Genomic DNA, 21,840 nt, shown 5'->3' with positions numbered 1-21,840 from the left:
AAAACATTTTTTTTGAAATGTAAACAGTTGCATATCAACTGTAGAATAATTTCAATTTTTGTTATAAACTAGTTAGTTTTGTCGAAAAATTATAAATTAAAATATTGACCAAGTATTAGTGAGTATATAATATTACCATTAGGTATATTTATTATTCAAGTAAGTACAAGTTCATGTATAAACTTTGAGTAGGTACATAATATGAAAGTTAAATTAAAAACAACTTATTATATTGTGTTAAATGCTAACATTGGACACTACAATAATTTTTACTGAAAATTAAATAAATATGCAAATAAATATATATATAAATAATTACTGACTTAAAAAAAATAAATAGATACATAGTTATAAATTATAAATAAATAATTAAATATGTTAATATAGATTTTCGGCTTGTAGTTATAATTATAAAATCTACTCATATACTAAATAATAATAACTTCAATCAAACATTTTACATTTTACATTTTTTGTTACTGTTATAATTAAACACTTAGTTTTATAAATAATTGTGTATACCATAATATAATAAATTAAAAACAAAAAATAATTATGAAATCTTTTAACATAATAACATTCTTTTGTTTGAGAGGACGTTATACCCGCATGTGTTGTCTCCGTATTACACGTGCGTAACATACCAAATTTTACGCTCAGCGGAACACACGTAGCTCCGTTAGTTTAAAAATTAGAGCGAATTGACCTCTTATAAAATCTTAAGGTAAGATTATTATCTAGGCAACCTTATGGGCTATTTATATTTCCATTTTAACGCGAGTTATGAGTATTTTAAAATTGTAAATTTTTTATACATCTTAAAATATCGTAACTCGCTTTAAAATCAAAATATACTAAAAAGCCTAAGAGGTTGCCTAGATAATAATCTTACATTTAGATTTTATAAGAGGTCAATTCACTCTAATTTTTAAATTAATGGAGCTACACGTGTTTTTCTGAGCGTACAATTTGCTATGTTACGCACTTGTGAGACGGAGACAACACATGCGAGTATAACGTCCTCTTAACTACTTGGATGTTTTTTAACATATTAATGATAAAATTATAAATAAGATATACCGATACCATATACAAACTATATAAATGTATTGTTAATTATAATAAATTCAAGTTAAAAAATAAAATTACTTATTATATCTAATTGATTGAATTTAATCATTCAATATTCTTAGTTTGGAAAGATGTAACACTAGCTTAATATACTCTTATAAGTGAATCAAAATAATAATTTATGGTGAAATATCTCTTAAAAATTACATTTTCAGATTTTTTTTTTTTATTGATCTTTAACTTTGGCGACTGGGGCCATTTGCAAAATTTCATAGATTAATGCATTTAAAAATATAATATAATTAAAATTAATATGAATATGTAGGTACTGAAATAGGTACAAGAAACAAAAAATGTTCATTAATAATATTTTATTATTTTGGTAAATTTCAAACACTAAATTTAAACATATACCTACACGTTTTTGACTAAATGTACATATGAATATAACTAAGAATAACAAATTAAAATGTGTAAAAAAAAAATTCACAACTGGTCTAAAACATGAATATTTCTAAATTGTTGTGATTAGGTAAGGTTTAACACATTAACTGCGATATGACTACCAGCGATTATAAATTAATTTGGTTTTATGTTATTAACATTTCCATAGCACTACAATAATGCACTAAAAAAGTACCGTGGCTTAGCAGGAATCATTACAATTTTTCTGATGTAATAAACATATTTTTTTTATATATTTTAAATGTTTTTTTCAAATACAATAGTATAAACATACACATTTGGAATGACACTAAAAAAGTATGCATTGCGTACCGATAATAGATATTGAGTGATTGCTGGCGGTCACATGGTAGTCAAGGTGTTAAAAAATAAATCTGTTTTCAATTCAATTCCTATTGAGTTAGGAATGTTAGGAATACTTTTTACACATATCTAGTACCATAGATTAGTAAGTGTGCTTAATAATAAAAATAAATTATTTTTAGTTACTGATTTCTTGGTTAAAGCTAAATCAAATATGTCATCTCATACATAACAAGAACAGTTATATTTAGAGTTACGGTGAGTTCACACTACATGTATTGTGAAGAGTTAAATATAATTAACTTGTAGGTAACGATGTATCATCATTTTATTAGCTACATATTACATGTATACATAATGACATATTGAGAAAATCAAAAACTAACATTTTTAATTATATTAAACATTTTTAATACCAATTCAAAATAACTAACAAGAGGTAACATGTTAGTACCACTGTTGATATTAAAAACGTAAATTATAACATACAAGAAAAGTTTTACGCTCAAAAAACAACCACTTAAGCCTGAAGCTAATCTTAGTTCAGAAACCAAATATATACACAATAAAGAAGACAATATTTCCAGTATCATATATAAATGTGGTTTCTCAACAATAACTGTAACCTCAATGGTTATTTTTATGTGCAACAGGGTTTTCACAAACAATATATTATATGGCAGTTCTCTTCAAAAAAAAAAACAACAGATGTATTATATCTATAGAAAACCCCATTTCCTTCAATCAATTTTTAATCACACATTTACTTATCTATGATTCTACATAGGCTCTAAGATATTATGTTGTACACTTTTCATCAGTCCCACATAAACATTAATACAATTATTAATAAACTTGTAAGTGTAAAAAAAAAAACAACAATTATTCCTTAAAAGTAGTTTGGAACTTTTAATACAGAGTAGAACATTTAAAAACCATAGGTGAGTTTCTCATAAAATAGTTTTAATTTATGAATCAATATAAATGTAATATGTGATGCATTATATAATATGTTTTCATGTTCATATTTACAATAAATGATTTACTAGAATAGTTTATTTTGAAATACAACGTAGGTAAGTAAACAGTTAATAAATGTTTATTAAACTATATAACAGACCTTATTATAACAATAATATTTAAGAGAATAATAAATTATTAATACTTATAGTACATTTTTAACGGTCAAATGTGAAACCACGCTCATTGGATAATTATAAATATTATTATCTAAATAAAGATTTAAGTTATTTTACATTCTAGAATGAATAATTTTAATAAAAAAAATAGTATTAAATCAAAAAATTTAATTTAAATTTCCTCTCATTATTGGTTAGTAGACATTTCAATACTTAAGAATGTTATAAGAATAAATTCACATTATGAATGACTAGAAATTGTAAGCTGAATTTACTCAAAGAATAATGAGTTGTAATAATAACAGTAATATAATATCAAAAACATTGAAGCTTGTAAATCACATAAAAATGTATTTAAATTTAATAAATAGTTGTTTTGTTCAAATATATATATATATAGGTTTAAAGTATTATACACAGTAGGTATCTATAGAAAAAATCATTTAAAACCTATTGTATAAAAAAAAATTCGTGCAACATTGGACATAATACATTTTGGCACAGTTTCATTCTCTATGACAATTATTTAATTAACATTTATTTTAGGTTTCTCCTACGTTTTTTATCTGTACTATCATTTGAATCAGTTAATGATTTTTTTGAAACACCAGTTTTTTTATTAGATTCAACAGAACTGCTATCATTTCGTAACCTTTTTACAGCATGACTGACACGTTTACTCATACCAGTATTTGTATTGCTCAATTTAGGAAGAGCTTTGACAAATGAATCCAATGTTGTTTGGGTCTAAAGCAAAAACAATCACATTTTAACCAAATATTAAATAAAATATAACATTTTTAAATGTAAAATACATAATAAAAAAAATTACAATGTTTAGGTAAATCTTTTACAATATAAATACAGTATATTCTTATTATGACAAACGTCGCTATCTCAATGAAATTCCCTTGAAGATATTATTAAATTCAATAGCGTTTTACTCTGGATAAATCGATATATAACTCGTTTTTTATTAGCTTGAAGAAATAATGACACTGTTAGTCGATAATATCGATAATAATGAATCATTTTCATGATTAAGTTCAGAGAAGTGTAACGCCAGTAAATCACAGAATATATTAAATTGCTTCATAAAAGCCGGTTTTAAGGACTGATATAATTCCAATAAATAACTCAAATATTCCTGATAATAAATAGAATTTTGTTGTTGATCAAATTAATTTTTTTATTAGTGTAAGTATTTCAAGTATTTAAATTATGTATTTTAAGCATTCAAATTAATTACAAATTGTTTATATTATTGTTATTAAGACTTTATATCGCAAACTTTTTCCTGTTCCGCTTGAGATTTGACATAACAAGAGTTCACTGTAATAAGAATATTTAATAAACTTACTGTCCGTTCAGAAACTTTTTTTAACACTGGCGCTAGTTTGCTTTTTGTTTTAGAAACATCCCAATCAAAATTAGTTTGAGCAAATTGAACGATTGAATCTACTTGGAGTGTACCCCAATTAAAGCTTTCATTTGATTCATTTACAATTGGGTGGAGATATGCATTAATAACAGCTTTATTCGGAAAATCTAAATTTTTAATTATAAATTAAAACATTTCATTTTAGTACAATTATAACTTTATAATAATATTAAACATATAGATTTACCATTGCCAATTTTGGTCGATTTTAATTTTTTCATAAATGGTATATCACGATATACTTCAGCTTTTGAGTTAGCAATCTCCTTAATTTTTAGTAATTTTTCTTCAATGTTCATATTTTTAGTCTTAGATTCAAAAAAAGATAAAATTTCAATAGCAGATACTGGACCAATACCATCAATACCATTTGTGTAATCACTTCCCACAAGAAATGCTAATTGAATAAAACTATTTTGAGACAAAGCTAAAATAAATTAAAACACATTTAAGTATATAATTTTATACTGCATACTGCATATTATACACAAAGACATAATAGGTACCAAATTGTTGTTTAATATCGATGCTTTTGAATTGTTTAACATATTTTTGGCTGTCAAAAAAATCTTTATAAACAACATTAGCCCCGAACAACCACACATCACTATCATCTGTCACAGTACCTTCTGTTCGTCCGATTTTTTCTAAAAAAGCACATTGTGCTTCTGCTTCCATTGGTGCTGTTATATATGGTATGCCAAACAACTTCAAGAGACCCTACACATTTAAAGAAGTATTTATTAATAATTGTTTTACATTTTTATTTGAATAATGTATTTTATGTGGTAATAGATGACGATCAAAACTAATGATGCACAGATTTCAGTGTTAGAAGGTATAAAATATTGGAGTCAATATAATAGTAATAATAATAACAAAATAAAAATAATATAACATTATTTTATAAATTGCTAAAACCAAATTCATGAATATTATTAAACATTATATTTTATAAGATTTTAACCATAAATTAAAATATAAACAAAATTCTACAATTTGTATAATGAACTTTACTTTAAAATATTATTGGAATATTTTTAAAAGTATATTATTGTAATTGATACTTAAAAAAAAATAATAATATTGTTAATTTATTAGATTATTTGTTTAACTAACAAAATACAATTAGTACAAATAATCAAGGCTGGGCATTAACGAGTTAAAAAGTTAATTTACTTTTCACAAAGTTAAATAAAGAGATACTTTTTTTTAGAAGTTAAAAGTTGGCCCATCGGTGCAAATAATGCAAACCCGTAGTAGTATATTTCATAGTATTTACAATTTACCTAATTAAATAAATGAACAAGTTATTTAAAAATACTGTGGGACGTGGGTTAACTTTTATTTTTAAATAAACCACCCGATAAATCCAGGTCGTAATAAGCAGAAAACAAAGTTTGGAATTCTCTTGCTAAGACTATGTAGGTACTATGTGTCTACGTATAGTTTTTAATAATGGACATAAAGTAATAAAATAATAGTCTGTTGACTATGTCACGTGTCGTTAAAAATTATTTTTCACAATTTTGTTTTTATATTGCTTTTTGTGGAGCTGTGAGATGTTTAACCAATTAGTTATATTCTAATAATGATTTTGATTATAATATATAGTATGTACAGTAATAATTTTAATACATACATTATTTTATTGATTACTATGTAATTTGATTGCATTAAAAAAGGTAAGTATATTTATTCATTTTATATGAAAAAAAACCTAGATTTTTAACTAAATTAAATTAGTTTTATTTTCTGATCAACTAGTAACTTTAAAAAAAAAAAAACCAAGGTAAGTTTTAATTTTAAACCTAACTTATATTTTTCTATATTAACTTAACTTAACGAGTTAAAAAAAATAGTTAACTTGCCCAGCCTTGCAAATAATAAGATGATAATAAAATTATATTTATGATTGACATATTATATTATAAAGTAAAAAACAACAATATTCTAAAAGCTCAGAAAAATAATATATTTTGTTTTTAATTTCAGTTTATTCTAAAAATATTAAGCATTTCTTTAATCAAATTGTTATAGAAAACTAGCTGTTTATAATAACTGACAAATATTACCTTTATTTCTGAAGTTATTTTTTGTGTTACAGAAGAAGCCATTCGATCAGATGTTCTTTGTAAACTAGCCAAATCATTTTGACGCTTAACTAATGTATCCTAAAAAACCAATTATTAATTATTATTTTTTTATATTAAAATGTAATATAAGTACTTGTATGGACTGTAAATATTGTTCATTCATAGAATTTGTTTGATTGTCAGGAGGTTCGGGCCGTTTCGTAGATATTTTATTTAATTTTGTTGGAGAATTAAATTTTTCTCTTATTACTAATTATAAAACAAATTATTAAATATGTAAATGTAGAAATAATATAGTAAAATATTGGACAGTTTTATAATATAGGCAAATAAAATTTAAATCATAATTTGCAATACAATTATTATTATTACCATTTTTTGTTGAATTTATTTCTTTGAATTCATTTTTAGCAACTATTGGAACATCCGACTCTTTTTTAGAACATTTATTGACTTTTTGTTTGTTTTTTTGATTCTCTAAATAGTTTAAATATAAGTCAGTAAATAAGTTGTAAACAAATATATTTAAAAATCATAGCTATACAAATAAAAATCCTATTCTTGGAGAAACAGAACTAAACCAACTTATCTAAGCCTTATAAAATTGTGTAAAATCCACATTTAACATATCCTTAAGTTATTATTAATTTAACTTAAATGTGTGTATAATTATATATATTATATAATATAAGGTGATATATTCACAAACATTTCTGGTGAATATCAATTTATTTATAGATGTAGACATTCACTGGTGAATATTAATATGCACAATCTGTTTTTGCTGAATGTTGACATTTTGTAAAAAAAGATGAAGTAAAGTTGACGGACACTTAACTGGCGGAATTCTGCCGGCAATAAAATCTGTTATCAGTCGGTTAGTGTTAACTGACACTTAACCGGACATTGTAAGAATAGTCCTAAGAGATATTAAGAAATGTAGAATAGCCGTGTGATGTCATTGGGCCCAGCTCATAGTAATTGCCTATCTTATATGTGTAAAAGTTTCTTAACTCACACAATAATTTACCGATCTAAAAATTTTATTTTTGAAATTTAGTTTACGTGTAAATGTGTGATTTTATGTATTAAGATGATAAAAGTATCAGAATTTCAATATTACGTTTATTTTTTTAATTATTAATAAATCTTATAAGTGATAATTTTGTTAAACGTGTCATAGCCATTTAAATATAAAATACAAATACAAAAATATCTCTTTAAAAATTTTTAATATTTAAATAATTAAACGTTATAATGAAATTCTGATACTTGTATTGTCTTAAACACATAATACCATACATTTATATGTAAATAAAATTTTTAGGTTGGTAAATCGTTGAGTGAAGCGAGGAACTTTTACAAGTATAGGATAGGCAATTACGATGAGCCGGGGCCAATGACGTCACGCTACTTTTTCCAATTGCTCACTGCATTTATTGAATATGTGAGAAGAAATATAAAACCTATACCATTATTCTTAGAATTGAACATTCTTCCAAATTAAAAAAAACTTATTTTTTGTGTTTTATGCTTCTTTAATAAAAACTCAAAAAATAGATTATACATTTATATCAAACGTTCATCTAGATGAACGTAGCATACTTTCAGCTTGTTGCTTTTTGTGCCTGCTTTGTTTTAATCACTAGGTTTTTAACGTTAGGTTAGGTTAGGTACTAGTATATACTAGCTAATACTCTTTCATGTGTCTCTCTAACCTCCATATAGATAAATATTGATAAGCAACAACTGATAATTATCATAATAATTTATTATGAAAATCAAAGTTACTAATTCTAAGTTCTAACATTCATTAAAACTCAATTGTGAATGTCAACACTCACCAATATTCACCGGTCACTGTTGGTATATTTTGAATATTCATTAAACATGCTGACATTCACCTTAACATATATTATTTACTATAACTTTTTCCAGTGGGCCCCTGCCTAGGCTTAACTTAAAAATATATATGTACAAAATATTATTGTAAGTTGTAGAACTTAATAAATCCGTTTTAATTATTGTTAACAATATTTTTATAAAAATTTAAACAAACCTTGTAATATTATATTATCATCTTCAGATAAACTTTCTTCAGGTGAAAAATTAACAGAATTTTCAGAAAGAGAGCCGTTTGAATTATCAGATTCTATTGAGGATGAAACATTACTAAATGTCTTAAATTCTTGTGTTTTTATAGATTTTGATACAAAATATATTGACTCATTGATATTTTGCTGATCCACAATATTATTTTTTTTATTAGATACATTATCTTCATTTCCTAGAAATGATGGAGATTTGCTTGTAGATGGAATATCATGATGATTAATACTTGGATTCTTGCTTTCCAATTTTGTCTCACTAGGTTCATCTAATATTAAATAATACAAACATAAATAAGCTTAGTAATTACCATTAACTAACAGTGTATAATTTTAGTATGATGACGTAGCCATTTAAATATTAAATTTTAAATTATGTTTTATTTAATATGATTTCTTGGCGTGAATCTGAATGTATTAAATGTCTGTCTTAAACTCACGGGGAATGTTGAGATAAAACTTGTCTTAAAACAGGAACCCTTAAATTAAAATTACAAATTAATAAATTGAAATATATTATGTGTACCTTTACTATGTGACACCCATGACAGATAATCTTCTTCATTAAAACTATCTACATCTTCATTAGACATATTATCTTCTGTAATAAAAATACTTCTGGAAGAATATTTTTTGGATGATACTTTGTTATTTTTCATAGTTACATCTTCTTCTATGTCTGATGTTAATACTTCGGAACTGCTACTAAAACCTGTATCAGGTTTAGGACTATTTATATTTGGTGACTCAAATTCACCTACAACAATTAATTCCGAATAGAAAATGTAGTTGTATTTTTAATAGTATTAATTTATAAAGGATTACTTGATCGTCTTTTACTAGCTATTTTATTCTCATTGAAGATAAGCCAAGCTAATCTATCTTCTTCGAGGGATTCATCACCAGCAAGTGCTTTAAATATATCTTCATCAATGTCTATAAAATCAATATATTTAATAATTAATATACATATACTCTATGAGTGTACAATTTCTATAACATATTATAACAACTTAGCTTAAGAGGATGTCAGTGCACTATTTTTTTTTGTGACCTACCCGCAACATAGCAAATTCACATTTAGTTTAACTAAACCTGTGTTATTACTTTTAATTTTAGAGTGAATTGACATATTATTAAAATATAAGTTAAGAGTGTCCCCACACGGTCATTTGTTATCCCCGTCATAGAAAAGTACAACATGTTAAATTTTACATTCACAATAACACATTTTATTCTGTAATTTCTAAAATTAGCGAGAATTCAACTCATATAAAATTTAAAGGTAAGAATATTATCTTTTTTTTTTACTGTTTGAATCGAGAACCGGAGGAGGGACTGGGTGAGCATTACTTCTCCTCCGGCCCCCAAGAATATTATCTATGGCATCATTATAGTATTTAATTAATATTATTATTTTTCAGTATTTTATGATAATTTTAAAATGTACAATAAATATAGTTTAAAAAAGGCCATAACTTGCCTCTTAATAAAAATATCAATAAAAGCCTCAGAGATACCCTAAATTAGGGATTCATAATCTTTTATGGTTCGCGACGCCATTTTTGAACCAAGGTTTTCTCAGGGTGCCCTTCCCCAAGTCATATCATGACTAATCATAAAAATAGAAAAATTAAATAAAAACCAGTAAAAATTGTAATTGGTAATACAAAAATATTTATTTAATTTAAATTGTACATTTTTATATTTTTATTTACATAATCATCATTGTTTCCGTCACCACCATCGTTGGGTTTTCAAATTTATTTTTGAACCATATAAAATTCTACTGTGGCACCCCTGTAAAGTAACCAGGGCGCCACAGAGTACACTTTGGGATCCGCTGCCTTAGATAGTAATCCTACCTTTAAATTTTATAAGTGGTAAATTCATTTTAATTTTAGAAATTACGGAGTAAAATGTGTTGTTATCAATGTAAAATTTGCCATGTTGTACGTTTAGAAGACGGAGACAAAAAATGCTCGTGTCGCATCGTCTTAAGAACATGACCTGTGTCTCTATGTTGATTATTTTATAATATTTTTATTTTTATGTAAGTTATGAGCGTGTAAAAAATTGTTTATGAATTGTATACAAAATAAAATATTGTAATAAAACCATCGTAGGAACAGAAGTAATGTTCTTAGCTTAAAGTTTGAAAATAGGTGAATTCACTCTAATATTAAAAGTAATAACACAGTTTTAGTTCTGCTAAACATACATTTGCTTTGTTTCTAATGTGTCAGAGAAAAAACAAAGGGTCACTGATATCTTCTTAAGAAAATGTGGATGTATAATTTCCATCTGACAAATGTATAACATTCAGGTAGAATCAAATTTGTGTTGTTAGTTTCAATATTACAGTAGATTTACAATTATTTAAGAATATTATGTATGTTTTTATGATTTTCCTTATTTTTTATTTCAAATCAGAATATTTAACATTTTTTAATACTTATAACTTGGTTCTAATTAAAGTATAAATGTAGAATAATAATGAAAAAAAAAACAGAAAAGGAAACACTTATAATATACTTGTCTTTAAATTTGATATTAGGTAAGTTAACTATAATTGTACTAAGACTCACAACTCAAGATAGATTCTACTGAATTCAAATTTGATATATTGTAAGTCTGTAATGAAAAACACAATTATAACAAATTTAAATGCAGACCGTCTGTTAAAGTAGGTGATCCAATGGTATCCGTAGTAAAAATCTTTTGGCTTGTACTCTTCGATTCAGTTTCAACACTTTTTTCAAAATTTGAAGTTTTTATTTTTTTGGGAATTTCAATATTCTCTGAATTACTACTTTTGGCTGATTTGTTGATACCTATATTAACAAAAATTATATTATAATACAGTATCTACTGGCTTAGTTTGAATTATAGTTTATCATTGATTAATCTTTATAGTTAAGAGATTCTCCATGTTAATATTGGATAACCCTCACATTTTGGAGTATTTTCTGTTTTCATCGGATAATGGAACAATGATGACACCACTGCTGATTTACAGCCTTATTATACAGCATTAATTGGATGCCGTTAACTAAGAAACTCTCTGAAAGAGAAAAATGAATTCTATTGAATATTCAACCATCTTAAGATAGTTATGAAATTATGAAATGTGGCTAAAGTAACATCAGGTTTTACTCAGAACTAGAATTTCTATTGTTGAAAATACCATAGTAATAAACCAATACATGCAAATTACAAGAATAAATATATTGAATACAATATAAGATACAAGAAATTATTTTAATCTATATTAATATCAACAAACAATAGGGTTCATAAATAAAATTGAAATATGAAACTCTTTTTTAATTTTAAAGATGGTATTAAAACCATAACATTATACTTCTTTATTATTATAGTTTACATCTACAGTTGTGTAATGCTATATTGATTGGGAAGATACTCATTTTATTATTTTTTTTTAGGAGTTATAAAAGTGCGTTCAAAGGGTTTTTATTTTAACTAAAGCTAATCATCCCAGTTTTTAATTTGACATTTTTACATTAATATAATTCTATATTTAATCCCTTTGTATTATCAACTGTTTTAGTCACATACCAGACTCGTAATAAAAAACAGTATCTTGATCAGAATCAATTTTTTGACTGAATTCATCAATATTTTTGATAGTTTCACTGTCATTGTTCAAAAACATTTCTAATTCATTAAATGTCATTTCACGCTTTGATTTTTGTTGATTTTTTTTTTCTGATAAACGTTTTTGATCTTCTGAAAACCCATTTAAAAGTTCACCAATTTGCATAGAAGAAAATGCCTGAAATCAAATATTGGTATGTAAAACTGTATATAATGGTGTTGTTTTTATAAATGATTAGAACTTTCAATATGTGTATAATATTGTACATACATTTAATTTCTTAGGAGAACTTTTTTCCTTGTCTTTTGCGATGTTTGTGTACAAAAAATCATTGTTTTGATTTTCTACTGCTAATAGTAGAATATTTTCATTTTTTTCATTTGACAAATTCAAGTATGTCCGATCTTTTTCATTTATAGGTATTTTAGTCTTGTCTATTTCACTATAAAATAAATTTTAAAAACTCTATTTCAATTAAAAAATAATAATATATAGTTATACACTTAAAAACAAAATTACTCTATTTATTTAATAAATTATAAATAAAAATCAATTTACATAGGTTCTGGCAATTTTGGTAGCTCAAACAAATCAATGTCTGCTCCTTTATTCAAACTGTCAACAGTTTTTGAGATCACTTCATCTTCAGTCAATGCATTTCCAGCATTCATAACAGTTTTTAAGGCTGCCTGTTCTAACATGTTTTTTAATAATTTTTCTTTGGTTTTACCAGTTGATTTTTTGGCACGGCTTTTTTGAGCTTGTCTTTGAGCCTGAAATGAATATTTACAAACAAATGAACGCTATTTTAACTTGAGTAACAACTAAGATAACTATTACAAACACATATTTAAAAAAGTATGTATCCTTATAAAAATATCTGAACAAAAATAGAAAATAACCAAATACCTAAAGAAGAGCCACAATATTTATTATCTCTCTGTGACCTATAAGCAATTTAGAAAATTTGCATTGTTAGTTATATTATTAGAGTAAATTAACCTATTATCAAACTTAAAGTGAGGAACATTATCTGTGTTTTTACAATATTTAAATTTTTATGTAAGTAAGGAGAGTACTTCCATGCAAGATGCATTTTTTTCTGAATATCCTAAAACAATGCTGTCCAAGCAAAAATACGTTTCATATATCAAAGAATTAAAAAATTAAACTTATTAAAATTAAAAATGTTCCAGAGTATTCAACAATACGGAAGAACTATGTAAATGATTGTTACAATATTCATCATTGCATATGAACTCTATAAGAGCTTACGTTGAGAGTAAAAAATTGTGAGTGCCATCTATATGCAATGAAAAATCGTGAAATACAGAAATATGCAAGGCTGGGCAAGTTAATGATTTTTTTATTAACTCAGTTAAGTTAAGTTAATATGCACCAATAACAAAAAGTTAAAAGTTAAAAGTTAATTTAACTATAGGTTAACTCAGTTAAGTTAAAAGTTATACAAACTTTTTGTTAAGTTAAAAAAAAGTTAATTTGTTTATACAACGCTAGCGTACTTAATTTTTTTCCAACCCAAAACTAAATTATAGGATATAGTGTTAATACTTCATACAGTATTTCCATATAAGTTAGATTTGAATGATATACATTTTTAACTTTAAACAATTTACGATACATATTTTTTGACATGAAAACATAATAGACTGAAATAGTGAAATATTAACTTGTTAATTAAGAAAGAAAATTAGTAAATTAACAGTTAAGTTAATGAAAAGCCAAAAGTAACTAGTTAAGTTAAAAAGTTAAAATTAAATTAACTTTTTAACTCGTTAATGCCCAGCCTTGGAAATATGCAGTACACTTCAAAAAATGATGAAATATGCAAAATAAAACTTTGTATACCAGAACTAATAAATATGATTCAAATTTGTAGCTTATCTAGCTACTTTTTGGACTGTTAAAAAAACATGCAAATGCTCTGGATGCAGCCCTTATATGGTCATGGCAGGGAAAAATATTAAAAGCGTTCTATTCAAAAATGGAACACATTATATGTTTGGCACATATCTTACAGAAATACGTAAAAAATTTTCAAAAATAAATGCATTAATATCAAATATAAAAAATATTTTTTTTAAATGCCCATCTTGAGTATTGAAATTCAAATAAATGGAACCAGGAATATAAATGCCCCCTCAACTAATTCTAACCAGGTGTGGTACTGGGTAAGTAAATTATTATAATTTAAAATTTCTTATATACTTCCAAACAATTTAAATATTGTAAAACAACTAACGCACAAACACAAAATTTGAATATAATTTAATTATCTTCTTTACATTAAACTCGATATAAGTCAATTTACTTCAACCATAAAGCTAATAACAAAAGATTGATTCTGCAAAAAACAAATTCTCCAAGTGTTGGAGAGAGAAAACAAATAGTGTATGAACATCTTCTTAAAGTATTTTTATACAAGCACTCATTTAAACTAAGAAAACATAAATTTAAAATAGAATAACACGTATAATACTTATTTTATATTATTATATTATTAAACTAATAAAAAAACACTTGTGTTGTATACATTTATAACAGATCTATTTGTAAATTACCAAAAAAGTAAGGTAAAACTAAAATGTATTTATTCCATAAATAGGTACTTGCAAAAATACTAAAACATTTTACATTATCATTAATTTAGCATGAATAAATGAATAAATAATAAAGTATCATTAACTAGAAATATTCCAAAGAGAAAATAACTCCTGAAAGTATTTCGATACATAAAAATCAAATTTAGGATGAGTAGTTTATGAATTAGAACTTTATTACTATTTAAAGTTTAGATGATCTATATTGATAACATTTAGTGGGGTAGCTACGTACCACTCCACTCCGCTAATCAAAACTTTAAATATTTATAACTCATAAGCTACTTCTCCTAAATTTAATTTTTATGAAATGAAACACTTAGAAAATATTTTGCTTTGGAATATGAAATTATAACTGTATGTTGTCCTTCAAAAAAGAAAAAAACTTTTAAAGTATTAGAATATAAATATATATTTTTTAAATATTGTTTTTGAACAGTTGGAAACCATGTAAAAAAATATTTTCTGATTTTTCCACATTTATACTTTTTGAAATAATGAGTGTTCAATGATAAAAGAATCGCCCAGTAGAGAAATTGGTTAAACAGGATTAAATACATTTGATTCTAAAAAATATTTTGTTAAATAGAAGTTGTACTGTATTATATTAATTACCAATTATCATCACAAAATCAATAACTCTTGTCTGATCGATAAAGCTTTTACTTACCAGGATACATGTAAAAATAATTTGGTTTTATAATATTTTTTTTGTATAGTTTAATTTATTTTATTTTATCAACCAATAACATTTTATACTTAAAATATATTTACTTTAAACTATAGTAAATAAATTCTAACATTGTGTAATATCAGTATATTACATAACTACTTGTATTAATTATATTATTTATATACATTTATAAACTATGTATGTACTCTATAAAATTATAATAGTATAATACTTAGTTACTTTCAATTATTATAAATTAATTAAATATATATAATATAATGATGAATAATTATGTATAATATTGTAACAATTACTACAATTGGAAATATGTGTACACAACTGATGTGTATAAGAAAAATAATATTTTTTTATGTTTTATTTCTAGTATACATTAAATTAAAGCAAGTATGAATAGGAAAAATTATTGACATTTCCACTAGTTTTGATTATAATCAGATGGTTTTTTACAAATTGTATTGTATTTAAGTAGCACACTCATGAAAACAATGCCAAAGCTGATGCATGGTAATTAAGGACTAATTATAGCTAAAATAAATTACTATGCATTTCAAACAGTTATTAGTCAAGAAAATGTATTTTTGTTCCCACAGAATCTGTAACAACAAGTTAACATATAACAATTTTCCCATGGATTCTCAAAAATGATTGTGGTTGTCAAAACTAAAAACAGAAACAACCAATGATATATATTCTAGTTTTATTTAATACCTAACTGTTAAATAACTCGAAAATAATGTGAAAAAATAATAGTACTTAATGCAATTTCGTTATTTTATCACAAATACTCCAAAATAACATAATTTAACTATTTAAATTAAATTAAATATTTTAAACTCTATTTAACTCTATGAATATAAATAATATAAACAGAAAAACATAGTAATATTTGTCATTCAAAATCAAAGATATAGTAAATTGTTAATAGTACTCAACGTAACCTATTTTAGAAAACTAGGATCAATTAATTTTTAAATTAGATGTTTATTTTGTTTAAAACTATCAAAAAATTGTTTAGTACTTAAACTTTCAAATATAAAATTAATTACTTTTAATAAAAATGAATTTTTAAATTTGTCGATAAAATTTTAAAATATACAACTAATTTGTTATACTACCTAATGGCAATACAAATATTCAATTTCTATAGCCTAATTTGTTCAACAAATCTTTTAAGATCAATAAAATATAAGCTTACACATAGGTAATTAACATTCAAATTATATACTTACGATAGTTATTTTTTTAAGCTCTGGTACACCGCCATCAAATACAAATATTGGTTTAATACCATAGAACAATAATTTACATATTCTATGAAACATTACAATTAAATGTCCATTTGTTGTAGCGCCATGTTCACTTTCTTGAACACCTTTAATTATTTGGTACATCCATATTGAAACATCTATTTGATAATATAATTAAGGAAATTCATTTAATTGCCATATTTTTATTGCTCCTCCACATGTCATAAATATATTTCATAAACTAATTACAATTTTTAAAAATAGAATAATTTAACAAATAATAACTTTTATTTATTTTCCATGTTATATCTAAATTTTTGTGCTTTCAATCAGGTACCGAAGAAAAACAAAAACGCATCTATACTATAGTATATCAACTTTTGTAATAACACTAAATAGAAGAAAAAATAGTTTACATTTGTATGAACCCGTGTTACTTTGATGAATGTCTAATTTATTTTTATCATTTAAATCATACTATTTGTTTTAAAAAGTATTTTAAAATTATTTTATATATCAATGGTCATTAGTTACAAAAAAAAATGATTAAATTTGAAAATTTGTGAAAGTTATAAGGATAAAGTGTTTAATTTTTTCTTTTTTAATTACACGAATACATACAATATTCTTCTGAATTCCCATAATTAATTATTGTACACATAATAGTTGTATAATTGCTTTATATACAATCAACAATACATCTTTGTACGACCATGGGAAAATGAAAATTTGAGTGTACTTTAGAGCATATTAAATATCAAGTCAATAACAACTGAAATAGAAGGGCTTTCACATCCTAAAAATGTATATAGTAAGAAACTATTAATTATATTTTAATCAATACAAAGAATGTTAAGGATATATTATTATACTATCAAGAAAATAACTGTAATCTAAATTATTATTTATTTATTTATAGGTAATAGTGAATTAAATTATAAAATAACTGCATTGTGTAAAATTGTAACAAATAGCTCATTTTAAAAATTAATAGTAGTTCATAATAAATAAACAGCAATAATAATTTATATTAAGACTTCAGATGAAAATTTCAAAATAGAGAACCGATTCATTTTTTTTAATCAATCTAAAATACATAATATATGAACATTTTATAATAAACATATTAGTAGGTACAAATATATACTTTATAATTAATTTATGTGCCTATAACAATTTATTGTTGGTTATTTTGTTATACATTTCAACAAAATCATAGTAATGAATTCCTAAATAATTGATTATTTTTTAATAATTTTCATTGGGTAGATTTTTTACTCTAATCACAAAATTGTATATATTACTAATGTTGAAGGATATAAAACTCATAACAAGACTAAATTAATTATATTTTAAGTCATAAACTTATCAACACTGTTGTTAACTAGGCAATTTATACTTCTAAAAATGAGTTATAATTTGACGAAATTGAAAAAAAAAATAGTTAATTTATATAATAAATATTATACAAACTATAAATCAAGAACAACAGATACTTTGCTTAGATATTTTGAAAAAAAATAACTAATATTTATTTAATATTAAAATTATTTTAAGTATCACATACTTAAATTCTTGAGTTAACTGAACTAAATTAAGTATTTAATGTAATAAAACAATATTTTCAAATCATAAGTATTTAGCTAATTTCAAATGTATTTTTTTGTAACTTAATTTTAAATAATAATTAATTCGGCTTCATATTATGATATAACAAATATTTGTTCATTTATAATTTGTATAGTATTTATTATCTACCTATTTATATGAATAAATAACATATTTTAAATTCTAAGAATTTCAGAAAATAAATTATAATGAAGTAAAATTTGAGTTTAAATTAAAATTTAATCATAATTTAAAAAAATTCTTTTTAAGTTATTAGAAGACTTAATCAATAGATAAAGGTTAATAGGCAATAGTTATAATTATACTCTGTCCAACGAGAGAACACGCTGAGTTTGCGCATCCCCAAGCGACATACTGCCAAAGATCGGTTTTAGTATGGCAGGTTATCACGCAGGGATGTGCAGGAGAAACAATTTTTGTATGGCCACAGCGTGTTCTCTCACTGAAAAAAGTATAGGTGTAAGTCAAAAGTTACTTACATACCTGAAAAAAAAAATTAGGGCATTAAATTAGTTTTAAAACTAGTTGTATAAACTACCCAGACAGCATTCTGTAATGATAAAATTATAATATTATTAAAATAACTTAAAACTAATATTATTCTTGATTATAATGTTATAATAATATTTTTAAACAAAAAATTGCTGTCTGGGTAGATAAAAAAACTGATTTAAATTGATTTTTCAGAATACACAATACTTATCAATTTTAACAGTTAATTTTCAGATACAATCTATCTTCTGATAATTAGTGCCGATTCTAATATCCTATAACAATTTATAACATTCTTTTACCTAAAAATCATCATGCAAAATCAAATAATTGTCACTATAATATAAAAAATTCAAACTACCTATTAACAGTTTTTATAAACTGTATTTTATCAATAATAAATAATAGTGAATAATAATAAAGCCACAAAGGCGGTAGGTGCTATTACTTACTGTTAAATAAACAGCTTATTATGAGTTAATATTAACATTTTAATTGTTGGTTTTGTTTTTTTAATTTATTTACATCAGTTACATTGAACAATTAAAATTTTTAATTTTAAAAAGTAGTTGATACCACTCAACAAAAGTTGCTAAATAATATTTAAATCTACTTCAGTGTATGCCAGTAGATTCTATGAACATACAAGAGCGGATACAATGGGTTAGGTTAGGTTAGTAATAATTATAACCACCCAGCTCCCTAAAATATGTATAGATATGGCTATGTTGGTCGTACTATGCTTGACTAGTGATAAATTGCCAAAATTGGCCCAAAGTTAAAATAATTTGTATGTACGCCACCGACTTGAAATATACCATATGGAAATAATCAAACATACACAATGTATTGTATTGGAAGTTAAACTATTTTAATGTGTTTAATAATAAGACAATTAAAGTTAACTTGATTGAAAGTAAATCAACCGGTTCTTTAAGTATTTAATACATAGGTAGGTAACACAAACTGTAGAACTTACTTAATTAGTTTTAATTATTATTCATGAAATGTGTACAAATATTTTACTGAAGTCAGATCAATACCTGTATGGTGTTTCAACTGTTATATGAAAACAGACTAATCGTTATTATATTATATTATGACCAATTAAAATAATAATTCTTTAATAAAAGGATACCGATACTCAGTACTTTGTTCTCCAACTTTTCAACGGGAATCGGTTTTCCAGCGGATTCCAATAATTTCCATAAGCCTTGGACACCCATAATGTATTAAATTTAAAAATTGGAAGACTAAAATAATTTAAAACGTTATGTAGAAAAAAAAAACATTTCGGTCGGTGCCACTCATAATCCACAAACTATTGTACACAATAATACCATTTATCTATTCTGTGATAATATCAAGTGGTATCTACTCGGTCTGCTTAGATAACACAACTCGTACAGTATTATTGTGATAACGATGTATGCGACGATAACGTGGTATCGGTGGTCGTAAGCGACGTAGCACAGCCGATCACAGCATCAACGTAACATCACAGATTATATGAAAATTATTTAATTATTTTCATATTATCTGTGGTAATATTATTATCTGTGATCACTGACTGGTGACTACTGAAGGTAAAATGTATTAGGTACTGTTCGAATTGAGACTGGTCGAGAAGACTTGAAGATATTTGAAGTTATTACAATATTCAACGTCATTCGTCTTTTTAGATTCTGAGCGTATCGTAGGTACCTATAATAAAATATTATTATGTGAGTTTTTTTTGTGCTGTCTGTTGTCAACTTTTGGGGTACCTTCCTAGTGGCTAGTAAAAGTGCTTCGACTTTCAACTTCAGAAGTTCGGTATCTTTTCTGTTGGGAATCTAATTGATGCATACAAGAGGTCAAAATTGAAAATTCGCAGTAATGTTCAAAAGCGTCGGGGAGAAAAAAAACTTAAGGAAAAATGAGAATTTTTGAAAAAATTAATTCATAAATTATTATTTTTCATAGCTATCATTTGAAAATTCGATGGAAGATTCATTATACGTTTTTCTACCTTAAACAAAAAAAAAAATAAAAAAAATATATTACCCGTGGAAAGTAAGGCTATTTATAGCCTTGAGATATTATCAACTTTTAATAAATTTGATTTTTTTGTTTAAGTATGTTAGGCTGACACACCATCTCTGTTCAGAATCGTTTTCCATAAATTATCGTTGAATTCAAATTTAACATAACTATTAAAATAAATAGAGTAAAAATAATTTTGATTTGATATTATTATATTATCGGTACATATATCGTATATATATATATAGGATTCGGATGTATATGTAATTAAAATACAAAAATAATATGTACTTATGCAGGGGCAGATTGGCCTATCGGGAAATCGGAAATCTTCCCGATGGGCCGGTTTTTGTGAAGGCAGCTATAATTATTATAATATAATTACAAAAAAAAATTATATTTTTATAAATTAAGCATACAATTTATTGAAAAATCAAATACCTACGAAGGTATTATTTTTAATATTTTAAACTATTGAAATTCATATAGTAGGAATTTTGGTATTTACACTATTTTTCCACCGATTCATGCTAATGTATTATTTAGAAATCTGTGGTATTGGTATTTTAGTATTAATATTTTAAACTCAATGATATAATTCAGTTGGTTGCGTGATAACATTGATAACCTTATCTTATCGTTTTTTGTATGTATTTTGATTTTGAACTCTTTTGAACACAAACGAGTTACCCGCGAGTCAGTTACAGTACTGACAGAAGTTTGTTTAATGTACAATTTCAATTGAACTGTACAATTTAAATTATGCGTGGTGCTGGTGAAAAACAAAAGAAAGGTGGCGATGAAAAGGTACGAGAAAAAAAAATAATTTATTGTTAATGGAACCCATTTACGTGGAACCTTGTTTTAAATTTTCAATCCTTAGCTATAAA

At 24.6% G+C, this 21,840-nt stretch overlaps 1 protein-coding gene across 2 annotated transcripts; it reads right to left on the bottom strand.

Moving 5' to 3' along the window:
• Positions 1 to 215: 215 nt before the first annotated feature.
• On the bottom strand, positions 216 to 20,246 carry LOC132935545 (DNA excision repair protein ERCC-5 homolog). Of its 2 annotated transcripts, none has more exons than XM_061002137.1 (16): positions 20,064 to 20,246; positions 16,787 to 16,962; positions 12,801 to 13,015; positions 12,513 to 12,684; positions 12,203 to 12,419; positions 11,299 to 11,457; positions 9,449 to 9,559; positions 9,150 to 9,380; positions 8,575 to 8,892; positions 6,888 to 6,992; positions 6,649 to 6,764; positions 6,495 to 6,593; positions 4,926 to 5,139; positions 4,607 to 4,846; positions 4,339 to 4,526; positions 216 to 3,725 (listed from the first exon to the last, which is right to left on the bottom strand). In XM_061002137.1, the coding sequence occupies exons 1-16, from the start codon at positions 20,149 to 20,151 to the stop codon at positions 3,516 to 3,518; spliced, it is 2,859 nt and encodes a 952-aa protein (XP_060858120.1). In that variant the 5' UTR covers positions 20,152 to 20,246; the 3' UTR covers positions 216 to 3,515. The 2 variants fall into 2 exon arrangements, with proteins under 2 accessions (XP_060858120.1, XP_060858121.1); XM_061002138.1 differs by having other exon boundaries at positions 9,150 to 9,335.
• Positions 20,247 to 21,840: the final 1,594 nt, after the last annotated feature.

The sequence above is a fragment of the Metopolophium dirhodum genome, chromosome 1 (genome assembly GCF_019925205.1).
Source record: "Metopolophium dirhodum isolate CAU chromosome 1, ASM1992520v1, whole genome shotgun sequence".
In the NCBI taxonomy this organism is placed as follows: domain Eukaryota; kingdom Metazoa; phylum Arthropoda; class Insecta; order Hemiptera; family Aphididae; genus Metopolophium; species Metopolophium dirhodum.
The sequence above is the reverse complement of the archived record's forward strand: the minus strand, read 5'-3'. Positions and strand labels throughout refer to the sequence as shown.